Genomic DNA, 25498 nt, shown 5'->3' with positions numbered 1-25498 from the left:
TATTTTTTCAAAATTCTAAAAAAAAAACCCTAAATTGATTTCAAAACCTTTTTTTCACTTTAAAAGCTTTATGAATTGCTTTAAGGCCTGGTTTATGGGCACTGTTTTCCAAAAAGCATGCCTGCTAAGTCCTGGATTCTAGTTTTTTTGCAGTAGTGCTGTTGTTTGTTCTTCTGCGCAAATGTGAAATAGTATATCATAAACAGTTTAAACGACAAATCAGAGACGCTTTGCATATACAGAAAAATGCTGCTCCAACAAGTTGTTTGAACAGCAATTTTATGATATCTTTCGGTTTAGACAACAAGATGAGCCTCTTTCAGGCAACAAAAACAAACACCAGACACATTTTCACTGTGCATGGAAACCTCCAACCAAGAAAAACTCCTATTTCTCCCCAGTAAAATTCTCTATATCAAGACACAGAGACAATTTCCCAACCCATCTCCTCTTGCCTCTTTTTGTTAAAGTCACAGGGTCACTCTTCCAAACGACATTAAATTTTCAGGACAATATTAATATAATTCCAAGCAAATCCAAACTAAAACGCTAAGAACCCTGGACAATGAGCAATGTAGCAGGAGATAATCGGCGACACACTTCATCAAGTTTTCAGTTTCATCTTCTTAAAATCAATAACAACGTAAAATAACTCATTACAGCATCACTAACACAAAATTTATCATTAACTGGCACAAATTCTAAACCACCGACAGCCAACCCACCATTAAGATCTAGTCAGCTCATCTCTGTAACTACATCCCAAAAACGAAGTCCAATACAGTTGTTTATAACAGCTATAAAGAATTCTTCCAAATGCCGTCATAACATATTTTTGAAAAGCTTTTCAGGAAAAAAATGTAGTATATATACAATGACTTGATAAACGAGAGTATACACAATGAACTGCTGCTCAACAAGCTTTAGCACTCCAAAGTGTTACAAACCAGGAGACATGATGAAGGCTGGAAGGAGAGCAACAAGAAGCAACAACATCACTGAAAGAATAACGGTTAGTCTGGTGGAATTCTGTTAGCTGGAAGTTAGAAAAGCAGTTGAGTTAGTTAAGGAAGTAGTTAGAGTCAGTACTCAGGAGGCTTGAATATAGTTACAGTCAGTAGAAGAATAAAAGCTTGTATATAAACTGGTATATGAAACGTGTGAGAAAAAGAAGAAAATACAGAAGATCAATCTCATTTCTCTGCTCATTCTCCTCTGCTCTCTCTTGTTTCTGTTCCTTCTCAATTTCTGTTCTCTTTTCGTTCTATTCTTTCTAATCTTGTTAAGCTGAGCTTAACACAAAGGCACTGAAACTCATTAGTTACAATACAAAATACTTCTCGACAAATGCCATTTTTAATTAGAGCATTACCAATGAAATGTAACACCAAGCAAGCACACAGTGTGCCAACAGAAATGGTGAAACAAGGGAAAAAACGAAAAAAATAAACTCAGACAGACCACTTCAATTAGTTGAACTGCATTCCACGGCCATTTAAATCTTCAACCTATAAATATTCCAGGACCATTGCTATGATCTTGTAGCAGATGGCACAGAGAGATCGCTCTTCCCTTGTAAAATGATATATATAACTTTGATCTGGGATATGATAGTGAAGCAAAAGCACAGGGGGCTATCTGTGGTAAATGTTTGATGACATATAAGATTGGCATAGCAGACATGAGAGTAGAACATTGGAGAGTGTGTTAAACCTATTATTGACCATGATACTTCCCCACCCCTTTTCTTCTCAAGAACTTATGATGATAGAATTCATCAAAGGACAGACGTTGAACTGCAACAAGAGAGATACAAAAAAATGAATGGCTCCACAAATGAATCAGGAGGGAAGAAGGAAAGATATGTTTTGTTGGGGTCAGGCCATGTGCTAAACCTGGATTTGCAGAAAGAAGTCTTGAGCATATATCAACACAGTCCGGATGCAACCCTGAAAGGATGTGTTGAGAGAAAGGAAGACATGAACTTGACTTGATGTTCTGCAGCAACTGAGGTCATGAGAACTTCTTTTATTAGAGACTAGAGCGATCACAATTCAAAGACAATAAACTTACGGAAAAGGCCTACCTGGAAATTAGTCCTGCCACGAAAAGGTGGGTAACCATTAAGAAGCTCAAAAAGAATTACACCAACACTCCACATGTCAACCTATATAATGAAGCACTGATATTCAATAAATTCTATTCTGATGCAAAGAAAGCAATGCACCAAAGGAAAACATTAGCAAAATCTTTACCTTGTAATCATATCTTTGAAATTGAAGAACTTCTGGAGCCATGTAAAATGGAGATCCGCATACTGTCTCTACATAGTTATCAGGAAGCACCCTTCTATTTAAAGATGAGAAAGAAGAAAGTAAAATTAATACATTGCCTGACATGTCTTCAACAAAATTTTGGCATTTTTTCTTAATTAAGGGGAAAACAATTAGCAACATAGTTTCAAGGTGGTCTCCCTGAAACTTTCCAGGAAACCATCCCATTAACTTTCTTCTACCAAAAAGTTACCTCGATAAACCAAAATCAGCTATTTTGAGCACCACATCGCTCTCCTTGCCAGAAAGGAGAATGTTCTACAACAAATTGACCAATGTAAGCCAGTTTCAAGGCAACTCAATCTTCAGCCACCAATTTTGAACTCCACCATAGGTAAAAGAATTGCATGTACAACACCTCATACCTCAGGTTTCAAGTCTCTATGAATGATATGATGGCTCTGCAGAATTTTCAAACCATCCCCTGAACCATATAAATCATCGAGATTACAATTATGTAAACAGAGATGTGATACAAGCAACTCATATGTTGTACTGTGAAACAGATATCAAATGACCGCTACCCATCTGTTGCGTAAATCTTTTAGCAATCTTCTCTTGAACTCTCCCATGTTGTTGAAGGTAAGAAGCTAGATTTCCTCCAGAACAAAACTCCAGGACCAGGAACATGCAACAATCATCCTGAGATTGCAGATATTCTGATTTGCAGAAATGAAATATTATGGAAACAGAAAGCATATAAATCAGAGCTACAGAAGGTAGAAACATATCAAGTTAAACTCGAAATGAGATTCTCCTTTACATATGTCAAGCTTTTAGTTGTATCCTTGACATCATTCCACTTTATCTAGATCAATATCCTCAGTGGTTCAGTCATTTAAGAATTTCAAGGATTCATGTTAATGGAATTAATAATTAGAGTAACTGCCATTTATCTACAATTCTTTAAGAGATGACAGCTTGGATAGAGAGCAGGAAATGAGTTGTATATATTGCTAAATAGAAGACACCTGGGTCAGAGGCCTTCAACACTACATTTGCCAACACAATCAAAATGAATCTAACCACAGTTTCTCATGAGTATCTGGACTTTGAGGGTATTTAGTGGGAGAAACTAAATAAAATCATGCTCTGTCCTTTTTTCTCCTCAATCGTGGTGAATGGAGAGCATAAGTTTTTGTTTCTGGTATTCCATGGTCCTTAGTCCTTAGTATGATGTCTGATACAAAGGGTAGATAATGAGCTAGAGAAAAAATGTTGTTGAGGACATTTTGCTTCTCATATGTGTTTTGCCAATGACATCATTCATAATAAGTCTGTAGAAAGACGGGCTTGATGACATGCTTCCTTTCTTGCAGATTTAGGAAAATGTCTGGTTTAAGGTTAAACACATAGAAGATGAGAATTATGGGTATTTTCATCCAGGACTTGAATTGGTTCTCAATTATCCCTCTATAGCCCATTGTGTTGCCAGGGTTGGCCCTTGGCATGTTTAGAGGTCCCCATGGTGGCAATCCACATTTTCCAGCCTTTTAGAATTTGGTTGAATCAAATTCTAATCTCTCTTACTTTGCTTTAATATTTTAAGCATGATAGATGCACTACTACTCCATATACTCTTTTGGAGAACCATGTCTAACAACAATGCTTCTGTGAACATAATGCCTTGATTCATCTTCACACTCCACAGTACTCCATCAACTCAACAGTATTTTAAGATTGCATCCTCAATCCAAGACATTAAATTGCTAAGCCACAAATCCCATCTCAAAATGAATAATAATTGACTTAAAAAATAACCCAAGCTATCTTAAGTAAAACAAACCCTGCTTCTAATTCAACATTTACAACAGGAAGGAACCCTAAATACCAAATCAACCAACTTTTCCATTATTTTCCCTAAATCAACATATTTTCATAAAAGGGTATGCTAAAAATCACCTAAATAATCAAAACCAAGTTAAAAAAAAAAAAAATCAATCACAAAAGAAATTTACAAGAAGGGTTACCCTACAAATCCCCTAAGCATCAAACCAACCAGCTCTACAATCAATCAAACAACACAAATCAGCCGACAACATCAACACCAACAACAAATTTACTCAAGAGGGTATGGAAACCTTACCTCAAAGACATCAAGAAGGCGAATGATGTTGGGGTGATTGACAGAAGACAAGAAATTAAGCTCACAATCTAAGCAGTTCCTCAAATTCTTGTTGAGTTTAGAGAGATAAACTTGCTTCACTGCCACTTCCCCCCCTGTTATTTTGTTCTCTGCTTTCCATACTGTGGAAAAAGAGCTCTCACCCAGTTTTGATTTCAGGATGTAGTTTCCGATTGTGTGAGATTCTGAGAGATTCTTTGTTGCTTCAAGATCCATTTCTGTTGGTTTTGGATGGTTCGACAAAGAGTACTGAAAACGTTGTAGTAATATTTTGCCTTGGATTTTCGTTCTTCTGTTTTTGTCATGATGTCTGTTTGTGAACGTGGCAGGTAAAGAGATGAGAGTCTAGATTTTCTTTATCGATAAATTATATTTTAGGCACTGTAGCTCGTGCTATACAGATTTTTTTTTTGAACTAACGTATTTTTTAATAAAAAAATAATTATGAATTATGAGAATAATATTTTCTAAAAATAAAGTAATAAGAGTTCATTGCTTGAAATAACATATTAAAATTTAATTTTAATTAAGGAAATAATCACAGTTTGATTAAAGCACAAAAAAAAAATATTTCTTCATTCCTTCTTGGCCAAAAACTCACTCTCTCTTTTTTTTTTTTTTTTTTTTTTGTATATGTTAGCTTTCACTCTTAAAAATAAATCAAAGTAGCTTTTTATACAGTCATTTATAATACTTAAAAGACTTTAAATTTTTTTTTCTTTTTTTTTTCTTAGTTTATATGAGTTATGACCCAAAATAAAGTGATTAAAGCAAATAATTCTCCCTTCTTTTACTCGGGGTCTATCAAGTCTATTTGTTTTCTATAAAACTCAAACTTCTTTTTTGATAAAAATTAATCATAATATTAGATATATTTTTATTATTATAATTTTTTTCAACAACGAATAACTTCATCTTCATAAACTCTCAAATCCATTAAATGAAAAATAAAATACTTGTTGAGATGGATTGCTATGTAACACAACACAAAGTTCTATTGCTTCAATTGTTTTGGAGCTTACTTTAATCCATACACACTCTTCTTCAACTTACAAACTAGTTTTTCATTGTCTTTCACTTCAAACCTTTCAGGTTGTGTTTTATGTAGATCTTCTCATTGAATTTACCATGGAGCTCTTCAATTTCAAGATTCAAACTAGTAGTTATACGAAGCATAACCCGCATTAAAGACATCTTGATTATGGGTGAAAAGATTTCCTCTAAATAAATATCTTGATTAAAACTTTTATAAATAATCTTGTCTTGTACCAAGGTTATGAAAGATTTTCTTCAATTTTTAACATGATCATCTATTTTTTTAAATAAATAAATAAATAACATTGTAAAAGGGTTCCAATAAATAGAAAAAACAATAATATCTGAATTTTAATTTATCATCATTAAAAGTCTTCCCTCTTCCCTATGGAATGTGTTTATATAGATATCAAAAAATTAAACCCTAGTATTCTAAACTAAATATAAATTAAGAATCCTAATAAAATATTTTTAATAATAATAATAGCAACACCAACAAAATCCTAGAAATCGACATAAATAATAATAATAAAATTTTAAATGTAAGAAATTACAAACAAACAAGTAAACTTTCCTTTTTCCTACACAACATCATATAATTTGTCAAACGATATGCTAACGATGCTGGAATTATCATTGAGATTGGACTGCTGAAAGCTCTCTGCAAGCTGTTACAGGAAATATTTATTTGATTTCATAGACAAATGAATCTTTACAGTGGTCTATATGAATGGTACGATGGGAAAGCTGGGCTGCGTCATTTGCCAGTTGTGCCGGAGAGAAGATGGGCATCATCTGTGCTTGTTGCATCAATAGGTGGCGATTAATTTGTGGATGATGAGGTTGCTTCAGTTACTCTAATTTCTCCTTAGATCTGCGTTGTTTCAAAATACTCTTTTATGCCGGTGACTATTCTGACAAGAGATAGTGTATAGTTTTTCTATTTTCATACAAGATTAATTCCTCAAAGTATAACACTTACCTTCTGTTTATATAATTTCTTGATGGTGTAAGCAACTAAACGTCTTTCTTTCTGATATCCAACTTTAGCTGTCAGACGTATGAAGGTGGTATTGCAGGAGAATCAGGTCACCTTTACACACAAAAGTTGCCTCTAACTATGTGTTCTCTTTTAAATTTATTCTAATTTTGCCTGGATCCCAACACAATACAGGTATCATCTGAGGATCCCAGTCTCAATATCAGGGCTCTAAGTGAAAATCCCGATTTTTAACCTGGATTAATCCCAATACAAACTGGCCATAGCCTTGGCAAGTGTTTTTCCAAGTATTATGATGTTAGTTTAATTACCTGGGGGCTAGTATGGTGTCATCCAGCCTTTACAACAGAGAAAGTCATGAAAGATTTTGAATTAAGCTCAGTCCAGTTCATATACTCCACCTGTAGTAGATGTCTATATTTTCTATTTATGGTATCCTTTCCTGGATTACATTTTTATTACAGGCTTGCAGATCACTGGCAATGTTTTCCTAACTAAAAATTAGAATCTATGTTGCCAACTTTGCTCCCTCTATGGCGTTAGGGTCCTGATTCTTATTCCATGCCGACCTGGGTCTTATCCCAAACTGGCACCTGACTTTAATTAAGCCTCTATCAGAATGTTCACTTCTGAGCTATCTGCATTCATTTCCTTGGAAAGCAAACAATATACTTTCAAGTGGAGTGGAAAGTTGCAAGCCACAAAAGATAACAGGGGAAGGCTAGTTCGGCTTAAATAGCATAATCGTGGTGTACCCCAGCAGAACTGTGGTATTCATTGTTATTTATTTTTGGACCCCGTGTGTTAAAAATAGTGAGTACTCCTTTTAAAGCAAGTGCAGGAATGTAGCTCATGTTTACTAAAAATGATGTGTACCCTTTTAATATCAGTAATTCAAGATATTCCCATGTAAATATTAAATTTCTGGTCGCACCAGTATTAGCCGTATGCATGAAAATATTATATATATATATATATATATATATATATATATATATATATATATATTTGCCGTATTTGCATTGAAAATCGAGTATTTTAAATTCGAGATTTGTATTTTTATAATATAAAAAAAACACAAAGTAAAAAAAACAAAATAAATACACTTTCAAGTTGCCTTTCCTAGCTACGGTTACTAAAATTTCACTTGAACAGTAACAAATGCAACTAAGAATGCATGCAAAAGCTGGGAATCCCCCTTTCTTTAGCAGCAGCGCCTCCTCTTTATTTGCTGCAGAATTCCCCGTTTCTTCTCCTCCTCTCCTCCTTTTCTCGTCTCTTTTTTTTCGTCCCTTTTTTAGGTCAGTAGAGGAGGCTTATATATAGCCTAATATAGCTCTATTTAGGAAAAAAATCTGGGGACACAATCGCGGGTGGCTTGCAATCGAATAAAGCAAATTAGGAAGCCAAATATTCTGATTGATTTTGTGATCTTGGTAATTATTCTCCACGTGTAGAATCTCAGCCATTAAATGATGGTGCAGCTCTCCTCTGCGTTCTTCCACAGCTGGCCTAGGTGTTCAAAGTTGCTGCCTTTGGACCAAAGATGAAAAAAACTGGCGGGGCTTGTTGCCGGGTTCGTTGCGTGCAGAACATTGGTTTGTTCTGCATGCAACGTAATTAATTTTGGGTTCCTTCTAATTTTAATCTTCAGTTAAATCCCTAATTTTAACACTTTTCAATTCAGTCCCTAAAAAAAAAAGTCCAAATCGGCCCGTAATCCCTTGAATCAGACCTGCGAGCTAGAACCCTTCTCGTGGCAGGATTCCCTGCTTTCTCACTAGATATTCAAATGGGAATATCTTGGGCTTCTGATATCAAAATCAAGCGATTCAAAAGTCCAAATTCATCTACACATACAGGATTACAACTTTCATGAAAGATCCAAAGTGAGATAAAATCCTTTTGAAGAACAGAATTGCAAACAAACTCGGGCTGAAACTCTTCTCACAATAGGATTCTATGCTTTCACACTAGATATTCAAACGGGAATATCTTGAGCTTCTGATATCTAAATCAAGTGATTCAAAAGCCCAAATTTATCTACGCGTTTAGAACTACAAATTTTATGAAGGATTTGAAGTGAGATAAAATCGTTTTAAAGAACAGAATCTGGTCGCAATCTGGTTAGTAAAAAATGATCTCCTGATCTGATTCAGAAACTGACAATGCTGAGCATCCCGATATGACTGAGAATATGACCTAAGAACAGCGAACAACAAAATTGTGATGGAAGCAGAGTCTTTAGTGCAAAACTCGAGTTAGAATCCTTCTCGCGGCAGAATTCTCTATTTTCTCATTAGATATTTACATGGGAATATCTTTAGCTCCTAATATCGAAATCAGGCTATTCAAAAACCTAAATTCATCTATGCGTACAGGTCTACAACTTTCATGAAGGGTTCAAAGTGAGATAAATTCATTTTGAAGAACAGAATCTAGCCGCAACCTGGTTGATCAAAAGGATCTCCTGATCTGATTCAGGAAACCGACAATGCCGAGCATCCCAATTTGACTAAGAGTCTGCCATAAGAACAACGATCCCTAGGACCCAATAAAGGTGTAGGTCAATTCTTCAACATGTCATGAGTGACAGAATATAGCTAGGATGATCAGATATTGCATGAAACCAAGTCAGAATCCGAGCCTAAGTTGGAACATAAAATTGCAACAGCAGCAGAAATCAGTTTTTTTTTTAAATGCAAATTCTGAGGGATTTATATGAAGACTCCTTATCAGCCTAAGAAACCTGACGCTTTTGGCAGCAAAGGGGGAGGATAAAAAGAGTAGAAAACAGCTTAAACAGGGTTCGAAAAAATATTTCTTACTCCTCCGCTTTTGTCAATTTTCCAGCAAACATGAGCTACACTCCTGCACTTGGTTCAAAAGGGGTACACACCATCTTCAGCACGTGGGGTCCAAAAATGAGTAACAACATTCGTGATGGTGGCATATTGGGTTTTTGAGTATTATATATCAAGCAAAAATAATAAAATAAAATTATTTGAAAGTTTCTAGGATTTTGTTACACAAATTTAGAGTTATTTAGAGATTTACTACCTGAATATTTGGTCTTTTCAACTTTGAATACTTCTTTAAAAGTTAGGTTGTCGCAAACCACAAGTCGTTCAATTGTTCGACCTCTAACGGTAATCCTCTTGAATCACCAGTGAAAAATCTCATAAATCCTTATTTAGAAGAGAGAGATTGTTATGCCTAGAGTGTTAACTCTCTATTTTGTGACTTACATAATTTTGTTTCCTAACAGACAACCATATAAAAATAAGAGGCATAACTTACTATTTATAAAGAAATATGAAAAACCCTATAAATTAGCAAAATATCAATTTGCCCCTTGAATAATATTCATTTATTAATTCAAGATAATTTTAGAAATTAACTCAATCAAGTCCTTACATAATTTTTCTACGTCTAGAAATATAATCCATATATTAATTAACTATAGTCCTTAATTTCTAAAATATATTTTAATCAAATCATACGTAATTAAATCATCCAAATTTAATTTCTAATTAACTAATGGTTCTTAATATGTGTGACTCATTAGGTTTCTAATGTATTGACTCAAATATAAATTCTAATTGTAATTAAATAGAATTAAATAAATTAAACAATTTAATTTATTATCAATTCAAAAATTAATTAATTTATATTTGATGATCAGGTGCATCGTTTAGCAACGTCTCATAATCCCTAAATATTAAAAAAATTATTAGTGATTTGATTTAACCTTTCATTGATCGGTTTCTAAGTGTAATTAATATCCTTTCATCAATAATATTTCGATTTAATATTAAAACATGAAGTATGTCTGCCATGTTAAATCATGTTTGTTCTCTACATTATAGTCATTGATCGTTTGAATAAGATTTGAAATTGTTTTCAATTCTTATTCCATCTTAGCCAAGAATTTATCAGTCAATACTAATTGAGAATAGATGAAATATTTTTTCTAATTCACCTAGTGTGATGAATTTTCTTTTAATAACTCAAGTACCATCATGTAGTTCATGTTATACTCAATGTCTACCCCTTTATTATCTCAATGAAGATAACATGTAACATTATCAAAGCATAACATTCTTTATATAAGATAACTTAATGATCTCAAGTCTAAAAAACACTTACACAACCATCACGTGAGCCTTTCCATAGACATAAGTGATCTATCAATATATTTATAATTTTTGCCAAATCTGGCTCGAATAGTAGCTAATTTTTTTGTCGAGAAAATCATGAGAGAAAAAAAAATTAAAAATAATTTTTGCACATAAAATTAATTCGAAATTAACACCAATAATAATTAAAATAAGCAAATGATAACCCTAATTGTCTAACGAAGGCTTTGATAGCACTGTTGGGTTCTTAGATATCATACATGCCGCGGAAATGATAAAATAAAATTACTCGGGAGTCCCTAGAATCCCGTTAGACAGAACAAGAGTTGTTTAGAGATTTATTACCTAAAGATTTAATCTTCTTCGGCTTTAAATAATTTTTTAAAATTAAGCTGGGTTGTTGGAAACCACAAGTCGTTCAATTATTCAGCCTCCAACAATAATCCACACGAATCACCAGTTAAAAATCTTATAAATCTCTATTTAGAAGAAAATGATTGTTAAAAATATTCTAACTACCAACAAAATATTCCATCGGTAAATTATAAAATTCTAGTAGTGGTATGTATACGAGTTAAATTTTTTTTTTTAACTCTATTTCATATAAAGTACACGCAACACTTTACTTTGATTTATAAGCTTACATAATATTTTTATTCATCATCCTTTAAATTTTTAATTTAAACTTAACAATTGCAATCTAAAACATCTCCAACACATGAAACCATAGAAATTTTTTAATATAAATGGGGATCATATCTAGAATATAAAAAAATTAAAGATTATGTACATCAATTTTATTTATTTATTTCAAGATATCTTAAATTCAAATATTTTATCTATAGAATAAACAATTAACTGTTAAAGAAAATCTGAAAAAACGCAATATCTAGGAGTTCATTGATAAAAAATGAATCAGAATGCACGGCATACGTGATGGTTTATAAACTTACAATCTCATCTGATAAATTAAAACAGGTCCAATAATTAAAAAGTTTTGTTGGGAAGATGAGCTATTTTGATTAAGTTCCAGAATTTAAGGACAGGGAATTGATAAATAAAGCACAAAATATGTGCATGGGCAGGTAGGGACAGCAGGGTCGAATCTGTACTTCATATTCTCTTGTGTCAAAATTAAGGTTCCATCAGGATATTCTTGTCTCTCATCGAAAGTTTGTGGGGCTTAGCCGAGTAGTAAATTTGTCATCTAGTGGAAATTAATCACTTGTCCTTACTCTTCTGTCTGTAAGATAGAACATTCGATTCTTCTTACAGCTTTACTTTTCTGTTGCCTATTGTGCCAACGTTAAAAAAAAAAAAAAAAAAAAACCATGTCTGGACAAGGACTATAGTTGTTGGTTTTATATATATATATATAGTTGATATTTTATTAAAAAAGAGAAAAAATTATGAACACAAAAACTATAGGAAAAAGGACTATAGTGAAGGCCATTAGCAAAGGTTTTGACAGAAACTGAGAGTTCTACGTTCCCACCAAAGATTTCAGATAGAAATTGTGTCATGTGATTAAACATGGATTGTTCCCTTAAATTCTAACCACAACATGTTCTTCATTCCCGAAGCTTCATGCTAAAAACATTATGAATATTGGAGCCTTCTAATTGCCTTTGAAGGCATCATGGCAGTCATTTTTCTTTGATGGGATAATTAATGTATAACCTAGCGTGTATAGAATAGCATCCCTTTAACACTCAAGAGAATCTTTTAATCGAGAATTTCAACTAGATGTTTTAAGTGATTATTTAAGACTTAGAAGTTAAAATATTTTGTGTTTGGTATTGTGTATAATACTTTTTAAAAACATTATTCACTTAAATTAATATCAAATTGATATCAAAATGATCAGATTTATTTTTTTATTTTTTGACGATGAGTTATAAAAATTATCGAAAAATACTATAAAAAAATCAATTTAATATACTTGTAAAAAAAACAGAAAAAAATGGAAGATAATATGCTGACAAACATGTTAGAAGGTATCAAGTATAAATTAGAAGATTCTCTTGCTAAACATAGTTAATCTTTGTAAAACGTTCTTGTCAGGAACTATTCAAGTATGACCTAAGCAGCAGCATCATGAACACAACCTGTCTAATTGGCTTAGAAATTCATACCTTTCTTTCACTCTCTTACGTTTAATCAAATCTGATAAACCAAGTTGGTCATATATAATAAATTGGAAAGCAAGCAAGTGGCTAGGGAAGTGGTCTTGCTAGGTCTAAGTCCAGCGTACAAGCCAAATGGCTAAATGACAATAACAAGTCCATTAATGCTATTCAACTTCTAGCGGGCTTTTGACTTTAGGCTTAGGAGTCAATGATGGAGACAAAGTTTCTTCAATAAGGATGTTACATCAAGTATTAGAGGGCCATATTCATTTTATATCAAGCGTGCTAGAGAATAGTAACAGCCTAGTACAACAAAATTGTAGGGTTTGTGTTATTTTTTTTATTCTATATATATATATATATATATATATATATATATATAATGGACGTATACATATATAGATTGACCCAACCCTTGAGGAATAATAGATTACCCTTGAGGAATAATAGATTACTTGATCACTTGTTTAATTAGCTTGGTTTTATTAATTAGAAGCACAAATTGTATAACTTTGATTATAATCATAGTTTATGATGACATCACTGTTATAACCTTAGTAATGTCAATGAAAAAATTCAATTTTTTTTATTTTTTTTTCAAATGATATTATTGTTCAAAGGTTTTTTCCCTTAAAAAAGGATTTGATTGACTAGATCAATCAACCTAACCTAATCTGTAACTTAAGTTTTAGAAAGAACAATTTTGGATCAGATCTGGTTTAAGCTTTTAAAAGGTCATTATATACAGAATCATATCGAAAGTACTTCAATCATTTTATTTTCAAATCAAACATTTGAGAGCAGATAACTTAGCAGCATATCGCCAATAACATCCACTATTAATACATCATGTATGAAAGAACATGCTGATCTATGGGAAGAAATCACCACTCTTAAGTTTGCTTTTGAACTACCACTGGTGGTGATAAGCGATTTCAACGAGACTCTACTCCCTAATAAGAGAAGTAGTGGTAACCTCAATCTATCAGGTTCAACTTCATTTCGCAGATTCATATCCGACTGTGAACTGGTTGAATACAATATGCAGGGGCACCGGTTCACTTGGTTTAGGGGTGGGTCTATGAGCCGCATTGACAGAGCTTTTGCTTCCCCGAAATTTCAACTTTAGTTCCCGTCTTTATCTCTTTGCCGCTACCCTAGAGGGATGTCAGATCATTGTCAGCTGCTCCTTCAAAGCCCTGAGGTAGACTGGGGGTGGAAGTCGTTCCGTTTCATAAACTGCTAGCTGTCGCACCCTTCTTTCTTAACAGATTTTGAGGCCCTATGGTCTGATAGCTGTAAGGAGTTTCCAGGTGAGTTTAGTCTGATTAAGAAGCTGGGGAACATGGGAAAAAAGATGAGACAATGGAATAAATCCACTTTCGGGGATCAGAATCTAAAACTTGCAGACATCCAGAACTCCATTACAACACTTGAAAACAAAAGCGAAGTGTGCCCCTTGTCTGAGACCGAAAAAACAAAGCTCCAGGGGTTGAACTCTGATTTATGGGAGGTTAACAGAAGGGTTGAAGATATCTGGAGACAAAAATCTCGTCAAAACTGGTGTAAAACAGGGGATAAGAACACTCGTTTTTTTCACATATCAGCAAGTCTAAGGAAAGGCCGCAACTACATTAGTAAGATTGATCATAATGGTAGTCACCTAGTCTCCCCAAATGATATAAAAGAAGGCGCTGTCAACTTCTTCTCATCCTTGTTTCGGAAACCAACGTGTAAAAGAATTGAAATGGGAGGCTCGGGGTTCTCCAAAATTTCAGAAGCAAAGTCTATTTGGCTAGAAAGACCACCTTCAATGGAAGAAGTTAAGCAAGCTGTGTGGGAATGTGATGGTTCTAAAGCCCCTGGCCCCGATGGTTTCACCTTCTCCTTCTATAAAAAGGTATGGAATATCATCAGCTCAGAGGTTTTTATGTTGGTTAAAAGTTTTTTCAGAACTGGTAAACTTCCAAAGGGTATCAGCTCTTCTTTTGTAACTCTGATTCCAAAATCAAAGGGGCCGAGCAGATTCTCACATTTTCGTCCGATAAGCTTGATTCACGGGTTATATAAAATAGTGGCAAAACTATTGTCCACTAGGCTTAGACGTGTCTTGACAGATGTAATCAGTGTTAACCAGTCTGCATTCATTGCTGGGCGTCAGATTTTAGATGGGTTCATGATAGCAAATGAGGTTGTCCATGGTGTGCGCAGCAAGAAGGAGCATGGCCTCTTACTGAAGGTAGATTTCCATAAAGCCTTTGACTCAATTTTGTGGGAACATATTGACACAAGCATAGGATACATGGGTTTTGGCCCACACTGGAGGAAGTTGATCTTTGAATGCTTACCACTTCTAAATTAGCCATCTTGATAAACGGTTCCCCCAGTAGAGAATTTAGTCTGGAGAGGGGTCTCAGGCAAGGGGACCCTCTCTCTCCTTTCCTATTTGACATCGCAGTTCAGGGATTGACAGTTTTATTCAATAGGGCATCAGCTTCAGGTTATTTCAAAGGCTTACAGACTGCTCCAGGACATTACATAACTCATTTGCAATATGCCGATGACTCTCTGATTTTCCTGCCAAATGATTTTCCCTCTCTTCTACATGCTAAGAGGATACTTCGCTGGTTTGAGATCATTTCCGGATTGAAAGTTAATTTCTATAAAAGCTCACTAATAGGTATCAACTTGGACAACGACTACACCTCTAGCTTGGCGAACTCAGTTTTCTGTCGTAGTGATACTTTCCCGGTCAGGTACCTTGGACTACCTCTTGGAGCCAATCCCAGCAGACTCTCTACTTGGAAACCAGTGCTGTCCACTATCAGAGCAAAGCTAAGCACATGGAAAGGGAATTTTTTTAGCATGGCGGGAAGGTTATGTCTAATTAAATCAGTCTTAAGCTCTCTTCCTTTGTTCTACATGTCAGTTTTTGCTATGCCAAAGGGTATTATTAAAGTCATCTCTTCTCTAACCCGGTCTTTTCTCTGGAAAGGAACCTCAACATCTTATGGGATTTTTAAGGTGGCCTGGCACAAGGTAATAAAGAGTAAATCTTCTGGTGGTCTCGGGCTGGGATCCATCCACAACAAAAATTTGGCTCTGCTATTTAAATGGATTTGGAATCTGGATAATGGAGTGGTAGGAGGCTGGCAAGAACACATTCCTCTAAAATACCGACCTCACTTTATTAATGGTATCCCTGAGTTCACAGGTTCTTTATCTCCAACTTGGCATGGCATTGTTTCGATGATCTTCTCAACACAAAACATATCCAATCTTTTACATGCAAATGTCGGGTTCAAGGTGGGTGATGGGAGGAACATCCGGTTTTGGACTGACTCTTGGCTTGGCTCTACAACCACTCTCCAACTCTTATTCCCCAGACTGTATAACCTCTCCCTGCAGCAAAAATCCAGCCTTGCAGATATATGTGATTTGACAAATACATCTTTCAACCTATCCTGGAGAAGACCCCTCCGGCTTCGTGAAAACTGCATGAGGGAGAGCTTGATCGCAGAGGTGCAGCGTGGTCTCATTTTCTCAGATGGTGCAGACCGCAAGGTATGGAAATTTCACAGCTCTGGCATGTACTCAGCTCAATCAGGTTGCGCTCTTTTTGATAGTCTATCGGTAACTGAAAATAATCACTCCCCTGTTCTGCTATGGAATGGTTATGCTCCTCTAAAAGTGGATGTGTTCATATGGCTTCTTCTTCATGGCAGTTTGAGTACACGAAGTTTTTTAGCTGAGAGGAGAATCATTAAATATGAGGAATCTCACTGCCCATTTTGCTGCAAGGAAATTGAGACAATTAATCATCTCTTCCATTGGTGTCCTATAACATGGTCTCTTTGGGGTCGTTTCTTGAACTGGTTTGGGTGCTTAGGTTGTCTGCACAAAGACCCATATCAACATCTACAGGAATGGTCCGGTTTGATTAATGGAAATTTTCAGCGACGTGCTATTACCCTCCTTTGCAAAGGTCTGTACTAGTCAATTTGGATAGCGCGCAACCGCCTAATCTTCGAATCCAAGGCTCCGGATTGGGATATGATTTTTGATCTCACCTTTCACCGTTTGGCCTTCTGGTTGAAGTCTTCAGTTAGAAATTTCAGCTATACAGGCTCAGATCTTTTTAGAAATCCTGAATGTATTATGAACTGGACTAACTAATTAGGTCCCTCGTCACTTTGGTCTTCTCTTTTCTTTTACATTCCCATTGTATTTATCTTTCGTTCAGTTCCACCTACTTAATGAGGTTGTTTAATATATAATTCACTCGTTTACTATTAAAAAAAAAGGAACATATACAAAGGAGAATCAAACTTTGTTCACAAATTGAAAAAAAAAAAAAACTAAATTACTAATTACCAAAAAAAGAAAAGAAAACACTAAATTACTAGAAAACTGGTGGGGTTAGACTTCCTCACCTCTTTTATTTTTGTTATTTTTCTGATTTTGGAACCCAAATAGAAGCTGTAGTCAAAGGCCTAGACTTCCAACACAGGGACAACCTACACTTCTCATGTTGTACCCAGAACCTTCCACTGAACAAGCTGACCAAGAAATTGGCTTGAGAGACATTACATGAACTCAAAGGGACTGGCTTAAACCCTTTCAAGGACGCAAACCCTTCTTCCCACAACAGTCTCTCCTTCTTCTTACAAGGGAATTGGCTCACACTATCTACAATTTTCACCCCCAAATACTCCTTTTCTATCAATCTTAATTCCATTTCGTTTGCACTTAAGAAACTGCTCACGAGGGAGTCAGAAAGTGTAGTGTAATGGTGAATGGCCTCGCAGAAGAACTCTACATAAGACATGTAAGGAAATTTATAAAAACTAAATAATTCTTCTTCAACCAAAACAACTAGCTTGGGTGATAACCTGCTGACACCACCCAAGAAAGTCTTGATCGAAGAAAAACTTCTATTAGGCATGTGGAGCTGGTGGATCATGCAATTGACCACAAGAGCTTGCCCCATTTCGATACTTTCAAAATCTTCTTCGTTGAGCATCATCATCTGCTTGAAAACGAACGGCAAATTGATTGAATCTGCATACTCTTTAAGTCTTCTTCCTGTTTGTTGAACAGCAGCCACATCCTGCTGGTCACCAATGATGGCTGTTACTTTAAATGAAACATCCTTTCTCATTGTAAGGTCAACCATCAAAGGAGGCCATTGAATTCCCTCCATGATGTCAAAATCAATGATATGAATTTCTTGATCACCTTGTGTGGACTCAAGGATTGCTTGATTAGCTGTGAAGTGTGCAAACTTGACACAAGGAGAAAGTTCTTGAAGAACTTGAAAGGAAGACATGTTGTATTGTTGCCTATAACCAGGTCTAGGCAGCAACATTTCAGGAGCAGTAATGCTCTTGTAATGCAGACCTTGAGTGAAGAACAAAGCCAGCCTATTGAATGAGCTACCTCCATTTTCTCCATCCAATAAGAGATTCCGAAGCTTTGCTATTATGTTGGAAGAGAGGGTCCAATTTTGTGCTTCAACAGCTTCAGCTCCCATCAACAGAAGATCTGTTAAGCTGCTATCATCCAATAGCTCCTCATGAATTCCCTTTAAGAGGGAATTTTCTTCCTTCAATAGGCTTACATCCCCTGTTGTTTCTTGGATCATATCATGACCCAATTCAAACAGTACGTCATCAGAACTTTCAAGACATATTACATTATCTTGAGTCATGGAGCTAAAATCCATGAGTTCTGTCTCAATTTCCAGCAACCTTTCCATGCAGTCATCATATAAAGCATCATCTTGAATGGCACTCAGAACAATGGAATCTTCTGTTTGCAAGGAAAAAACAGATTCAAGGCTAAATTCATGGATACTTTGAGTGGAGCCTGGTTTGATAGAGTGATGGAGCTGTTCAAATTCCATCTTAGGAAAAGAATAGTTGTTGGATGTTAAATCATGTTCACAACTGATGCTTAAATACCAATCTCTGGGCACAGGTAAGCAGACATATTTTTTTTATTGATTTTTGATTTGATGTACGTGGATTAGCTAAACTCTGAACAACCACATAGCAAGCTCAATGAACCTCATTGATCCATGATCACAGGGAAAGAATAGTTGTTGCATATGTAGGTGGTGAGATTTGAATTATTTATCACAAGTTTTTGTTCCATGCATCTCTCGCATAAATTTATTTCTAACTAGATAAATATTCTCAAAATATTCCATAACCTAGAAAAATATTTACTTGATTTTGAGATTATTTTTAAGGCCCTGTTTGTTTGCTAAAAAGTAATTTTCTTTTGAAAAGTAAATTTCAGAAAAGTGAATTATTTTCCGATGTTTAGTAGTGTAATAAAAAATAAGTTGGAAAACACTTTCTAGTATTTTGTTATGTCATGGAAAATAAGCTGGAAAATAACTTATTAATGTTTTATTTTTTTCAAGTTTATTAAAATAATAAGGAACAAATCTTACAAATTAAAAAGTTGAATGAGAATGAAATTGAAAAAAAAATATAATTTCATAAATTATCTCAAATAAAATAAATAATAATCAAAATAATAGAGATCAAATCTAAAAAATAAAAAACTTAAAAGATGAAAAAATTAAAATAATAAAAATGAACATTTCATAAATTATTTCAAATAAAATAAGTAACAATCAAAAAAATAAAGACTAAATTTGATAGATAAAAAATTTCAATTAAAAAATGATAAGGGAAAAGCAAATAACAATTATAAAAATAAGGACCAAAACTAATATAAAAATTAAATTCTAAGGGATGAAATTGAAAAAAAAATATTCAAAACAAAATATATATAGCAATCAAAAGTTTGAGGATCAAATTTGATATAATCAGTCAATAATATGATATTTATAAATTTTTCACAACTTTCAAAAAGTGTTTTCCGTCCAAAATAAAAGGAAAACACTTTCCTGAAAACCAAACCAAATTTTCTTTTGACTGGAAAGTGTTTTCCGTTGACCGGAAAGTGTTTTTCATTGAGCAACTTTTTTAATGGCAAATAAACACAAAAAATTTAGAAAATAGTTTCTCAAAAATCACTTTTCAGAACATAAACGCAACTAAATATCATTTTATCGTATTAACATCCAACCAATACTTTCTAGCACACACCATTGAATGCCTCTATAAAATCCAAATATTTCTGCAATTTAGAAAACAAATGACCACCTACTTCAGTCTCAACAATAAAAAAAGACATTAAACTAAAAAAAAAAAAAACAATAAAAAAAGACAAACTACATTATATGGCCATTTAAATTTTCTATCTGCAATTGACTCGTACATTGAGCCAAAAACATTATTTACGGAGTGAAATAAAATAGGGGTAACTAACTCCAGTAAGAAAACAAAAAATCTCTATTATTGGAGTTCAAAAATCTCGAATCACATGATATATTAAGCATTATAATCAAGAACAAAACAAAGACTTGATTGCTTTGTACACTCTGCTCCGAGTGTTGATTTAGGCAACATGCAGATCCTCTTTCTGCCATGATTTAGGCAAGCAAGACAAATCTTAAATGAATTGTTGACACTCTGCTCTGAGTGTCCCAACTCAGAGTACCAAAAGATTCTCTTGCTTGCATAGTTTGTCTTCAAGCTGCAACACTCTCCCTCCCTCCCTCCCTCCCTCCCTCCCTTGTTAACTTATTTTGAGAGTCTAATCCAAAACAACAACCCTAATTAAATGTATTAGCCAATTATTAACTCCCTGAGGGGTTAGCTAAGAGCTGCTTTATTGGCATATGAAAGGGATGAAATTTGTCTCATCCATTGTAATTGTGCTAATGACAAAATTACGCACCCGTTTCACATTGCATTCCAATCAGAATGAGCAACATTTTTTAAATTTTTTATATATATTATTTTAATATATAATCAAATAAAAAATACTTTAAAAATAACTATTATTAAACCTGTAAACACAACTCACATCTTGATGTACACTGGTGCAAACATAAGTAAAATAATGATAAAAATAATATTAACAATTGAAATAATTTGCTGCTATAAATTTTAAAGTCCATTTGAGGATTTGGGAGTCAATGATTGTACCATTTCTATTTTGGGGAAGCACGTCACGTCAACTACATATAATAATGACGCCGACAGCCTACTAAAACAAAGAGGCTTTCTAAACTGGATCTGGATGAATGCCTTGCTATCATCTTCGTCACCGAAATCTACGATGTTTATTTTCATAATAGATAAAAGTTTGAGGTTAGGTTATTTTATTTTTTAAAGTTTTTTTATTTATATATATATTAAAATAATAATTTTTTTATTTTTTAAAAATTATTTTTGATATCAGTATTTTAAAATGGTTTGAAAATAATAAAAAAATATTAATTTAAAATAAAAAAAAAGTTTCGAATTTTTTTGAAATATTTTTAAAACATAAAATTAAAAACTAGACTGATTTTCACCGCAATAATAAATCGAAACACCAACATATGCAAAAACCCTCGTGACATTTTCTTTCTCTATTAAACAAAAGAAAAAAAAGGTCTAAAAACATTATCGATGGTGCAAAAAAAAAGAAAAAAAGAAAAAGAAATCTGATTGTTTGGGCCAACCCAAAAGACTTGAAATTTATTGTCTCGAAATTTTATGTCATGCTGAACAAATTATAGAGACAATAAATGCAATTCTTCTCCTAAAATATATACATGTTAAAAGGTTAATTAAAAACGCATAAAGATCCAATTGCCATAGAAAGAAGCAAGAAGATCCAACAGTGGAAGAGATAAGAAGAGAAATAGGTTGGCACACAATCCAAAGTAGGAGAGGTAAAAGAGGAGAAAACAAAATAAAAATAAAAATGGGGGCGTCAAAAAACACTTAAACTATGACGACAACACTCCAATATAATTACAAATGTTATAATTCAACTTTTACCCTTTGAAAAAAAAAATTGTATCAAAATATTTTGTGGACAAAATTTGACAGATTGTTTTTATTAAAAAAAAGTGTAGCTTCTGAAAAATGATCAAGATATAAAAATATTAAAAAGAGAAAAAAATAAAAAAATAAAATTAGAAATAAATTCGGATAAATAATGAAATTCGGGTGAAAAACAAGGTTGGGAATAATTTGAGTGACAATTATGAGCGTGATTAAAGAAATAGAATTTTGGTGAAATTACCTACGTGTGTGTTTACATAGACATTTATCAGCCGTGCTGAGGGTATGATCTGCATCTGCTTTCTGCCCAGCGGAAGCAACAAAAGCATAGCCATATATTACAAGACTAGCGTAAATACCTGAAGTTCATCCCATGTTGTGTGTAACAATTGTGGCTTCGGTCCAAGAATGGAGCCCATGTTTTTTTTTTTTTTTATGATAAGAATATCTTCGGATTAACTTGCTTGTTAATCAACACTAAATAATTTTTAGTGATTTTAAGACACATTCTCTTACATTTATATTAAAAAAAAACTATAAAATCTTAACTCAAAAAATAAATAGTTTTTTAGTCATCAACCCAATCTATAGGGCTGAGCCCATAAATTAGTGATTATGAAGAGTGACGTGAACAAATATAAGAGAATGCATAGTTTATAAATAATAAAAAATTCAAATTGTGTAATAATTATAATTATTTTATTGTATTTTTGGCAAATGTGGAAACTATGAGAGGATGTTTGGAAAGGTACAATAAAGGGAATAATTAAGAAGATGACCATTAGACAAAGAGGAGTTTATATATGCTAACATGTTTAAATAAGAATGTATGCATAAATCTTTAGATATTTCCTAAAATAATAACCAATTAATTTATGTAAAACTAAGATTTCGATAGATCCCTAAATATTCTCCCAAAAAAAGACTTTAAGTATTTTTTTTTCTTATATCATGCCCACATATTAAATAATTCGCATCTCATCATATTTTTCATATATTTTGTATGAAGATCTTGTATCCAAAGGTTTTATATTCATAGAATTAATTAATGGTATATATCTACTCATTCAATGCATGAAATTTTCAAAAATTAACTATACGTATGATATGAAGATTTTGTATCAAAAAATTCTTCCCAGCTGATAGATTATAAAATTCACGAGTGGGTATCTACTCATTTAATACATGAATTATCGGAAACTGATCATTTGGGAATAAAAATCTTGTGAGATTAGAAACTATCATTACTCCATTAAATATTTTTATATTTCAAAATGCATTAAAGATTCTACCTGTAACATTGATCGCATATTATAAATATCTGCATGCATGATGCTCCTTGTCCATTCACAACTCAGAGAAAAATGGCTAGAGATATGAGAAAGATAATGAGACTTGTAGTTGTAGCTATTGTTTTGACAGCATATATCGCGTCAAATGGATGTGTAGTGAATGGAAGATCTATACAGAGTGAAGATGTAGAGCTGGAGAAGGAACTTGCAGCAATAAACAAGCCAAGCATAAAAACTATTGAGGTGTGGTTATGCTTTTATGTTTTTAGGGTTTTTATTTCATTGAAAAACTTCACGAAAGATTATATTTTTCTTTTTTCCTATTAATTATTACATTGTTTTTATTTTTTGGTGATCACAGACAGAGTATGGAGACATATATGACTGTGTGGACATAAACAAACAACCTGCTTTTGACCATCCACTGCTTAAGGATCACAAAGCCAAGGTTCATTGCCTATATTTTGATCTCATGAACCTATCTTAAGAATAGAAGTTTTGAGTATTTTGTGTGCCTTTAGATGATTTTGCTACAAGTTTTGAGTAAATAATATTGTTGACGTTTCCTTTTCCTCCCCTCCTTTGTGAGAAAAGACGAGGCCTAGCTTAGCTTTGGAAAAGATTTTAAGAGCTTCAAGGAAGGATGCCTCTCTATTGGAGACTAACCCTACAAAACTAGGGTTGAAAGAAGGGTGCCCTGCAGGATCTGTCCCTCTACGAAGGGCCACAAAGGAAGATTTGAGAAGGGCTAAATCTAGTTTCAAAAGACTATCGAGTTTTGAACCAAGTAACCCTGGTCAAGGTTATGATGTAAGTAATAAATAACCTTCACTATAAATTTTCATTTTTTTTTTAATATTAATACTTCATTTGATTTATATATATGGTCCATGTATTATTAATTAATCACTGTTTCATACACAACAAAAACAAAACAACACAACTTGTTTAGAAGAATTTTGATTAATTAATTAATTATAAGAGAAGAAAAAACATATGCTTTTAATCTAATAATCAACTTTTACATGTATTTGTGAGATTAACTCTATGTTTTGTCGAAAAACATGTTTGGTAGTTAAAACCCAAAGTTCAAAAGAAAATGGATTTAATTTCATCTTACCAATTCCTCGTATTAAAATTCTAAATAAAATAGCCTTATCCCATGAAATTTTTTCTCTATGTAGTTTGCAGGAATTGTTACAACACCACCAGCCAATGTATTATTTAAGGGGATTGCAGCACGCATTAGCGTGTACCAGCCTCCTGTTAGTGGTCAGCAATCAAGTACAGCTCTGATTCAGCTTCAAACTCAGACTGAAACAAAAGTGGGCAGTATTCAAGTTGGATGGACAGTATATTTCTAAACTACATTATTTCTTAATTATCAAAGAAATATAATTCTTTAATTAATTATAGTTTTTCCTATGTTTTTTTTCCTTATCCAATATTATATGATTCTTGTTACCTTCTGTAGATTGATCCAGAATTGTATGGTGACAGCAGGGCTAGATTGTTCACCAAATGGAGTGTAAGAACATAGTGTCCTTATTTCTTGGATATATACGTTGTCAGAGAAATATAATGGATTTTGAACAAATTTTCTGTCTTCCACAGGAAGAACATGATGGAACTGTAGACGGTTGTTACAACACCCTTTGTTCAGGATTTGTTGTAACAAATCCAAACATTCCTATTGATACAGCTTTTAACGATGTCTCCATTGCTCAACGGTCTCAAGTTTTCCAGTGGATGATGGTAACTCTGGTATGATTTCCTCACTTTCTGGTATTTTTCTCAGTAGAAGGTTTAATGGGTTTTGGACTACAGAAAGGGAATACTCAGGCTACCCTTCTTAATACTTGAAAGTGAATCCAAGGGCAATCCTTTTTCACCAGTGTATCTAGCCCTGGGAATTACTGTGTAACCCAACTCACATGCAAGTGTATGATCGCACCTCGAGTTGACGAGCTCTCATTGATGGTTTGGCTCTTGAGAGTGGCTGCTTATCCATGATAGCACCTTTATTGATATCATGAGAAAGTTCGTGGTATTTGTTGAAAAAACAACATAAAACCATTTTTTGAAAACTCACTTAAAGGTTAAGCAGTAAAGTTAATCGCCTATTTGACTTTTTTATAATCTTGGCACGCAGGATCCATTAAGCCAAGACTGGTGGCTGTCAATGCAGGATGATAACATTCGAATAGGTTACTGGCCGAGAGAATTGTTCTCATTCTCCGGATTTAGTGTTGGAGGTTACAATGCAACATGGGGAGGTCTGGTCCATACCGAAACTGATGTTTCACCTGCCATGGGAAGTGGTATTTTTGAAGATGGTAACTACAATTCAACTTGCAACATGGTAAAGGTTCAAGTCAACATAGGAAATACATTCGTGTCTCCTTATGACAATCCTGTGCAAGTTCTACAATCTAGATGTTTCAAAGCTAGTAAGCAGAATACACATCCCGATTACCGATTCCAGTTTGGAGGACCCGGTGGTTTGCCTAATTCTTGTGTAGCTTGA

The 25498-nt window shown here is 33.8% G+C and overlaps 4 protein-coding genes across 4 annotated transcripts in view; 2 read left to right on the top strand and 2 right to left on the bottom strand.

Annotated features, from left to right (window-relative positions):
- LOC18108086 (serine/threonine-protein kinase ATG1t) overlaps positions 1 to 4799 on the bottom strand; it is a 76887-nt gene extending 72088 nt beyond the window's left edge. Inside the window, exons 1-9 of the mRNA XM_052449417.1 lie at positions 4420 to 4799; positions 2858 to 2975; positions 2699 to 2757; positions 2527 to 2591; positions 2256 to 2349; positions 2087 to 2167; positions 1896 to 2007; positions 1725 to 1796; positions 1509 to 1638 (exon numbers count right to left, since the gene is read on the bottom strand). Of these exons, the coding sequence (XP_052305377.1) occupies positions 1532 to 1638; positions 1725 to 1796; positions 1896 to 2007; positions 2087 to 2167; positions 2256 to 2349; positions 2527 to 2591; positions 2699 to 2757; positions 2858 to 2975; positions 4420 to 4674 (963 nt within the window). The 5' untranslated portion in view covers positions 4675 to 4799 and the 3' untranslated portion in view covers positions 1509 to 1531. The remainder of the gene's footprint in view (positions 1 to 1508; positions 1639 to 1724; positions 1797 to 1895; positions 2008 to 2086; positions 2168 to 2255; positions 2350 to 2526; positions 2592 to 2698; positions 2758 to 2857; positions 2976 to 4419) is intronic.
- Positions 4800 to 6197: 1398 nt separating this feature from the next.
- On the top strand, positions 6198 to 16757 carry LOC127904793 (uncharacterized). Its single transcript, XM_052449661.1, has 4 exons — positions 6198 to 6309; positions 14033 to 14661; positions 14973 to 15000; positions 15124 to 16757. The coding sequence occupies exons 1-4, from the start codon at positions 6198 to 6200 to the stop codon at positions 16755 to 16757; spliced, it is 2403 nt and encodes an 800-aa protein (XP_052305621.1).
- Positions 16758 to 17197: 440 nt separating this feature from the next.
- On the bottom strand, positions 17198 to 18755 carry LOC112325309 (protein NODULATION SIGNALING PATHWAY 2). The gene has a single exon (XM_024591551.2). It carries the CDS (start codon positions 18664 to 18666, stop codon positions 17209 to 17211), a length of 1458 nt encoding a protein of 485 aa, XP_024447319.1. The 5' UTR covers positions 18667 to 18755; the 3' UTR covers positions 17198 to 17208.
- A 4288-nt stretch (positions 18756 to 23043) lies between these two features.
- LOC18108091 (uncharacterized) lies at positions 23044 to 25498 on the top strand. Its single transcript, XM_006370942.2, has 7 exons — positions 23044 to 23214; positions 23333 to 23419; positions 23566 to 23781; positions 24156 to 24323; positions 24446 to 24499; positions 24586 to 24735; positions 25124 to 25498. The coding sequence occupies exons 1-7, from the start codon at positions 23044 to 23046 to the stop codon at positions 25496 to 25498; spliced, it is 1221 nt and encodes a 406-aa protein (XP_006371004.1).

This window comes from Populus trichocarpa, chromosome 19, assembly GCF_000002775.5.
Source record: "Populus trichocarpa isolate Nisqually-1 chromosome 19, P.trichocarpa_v4.1, whole genome shotgun sequence".
Taxonomy (NCBI): domain Eukaryota; kingdom Viridiplantae; phylum Streptophyta; class Magnoliopsida; order Malpighiales; family Salicaceae; genus Populus; species Populus trichocarpa.
This window is presented reverse-complemented; position numbering and strand designations above follow the sequence as displayed.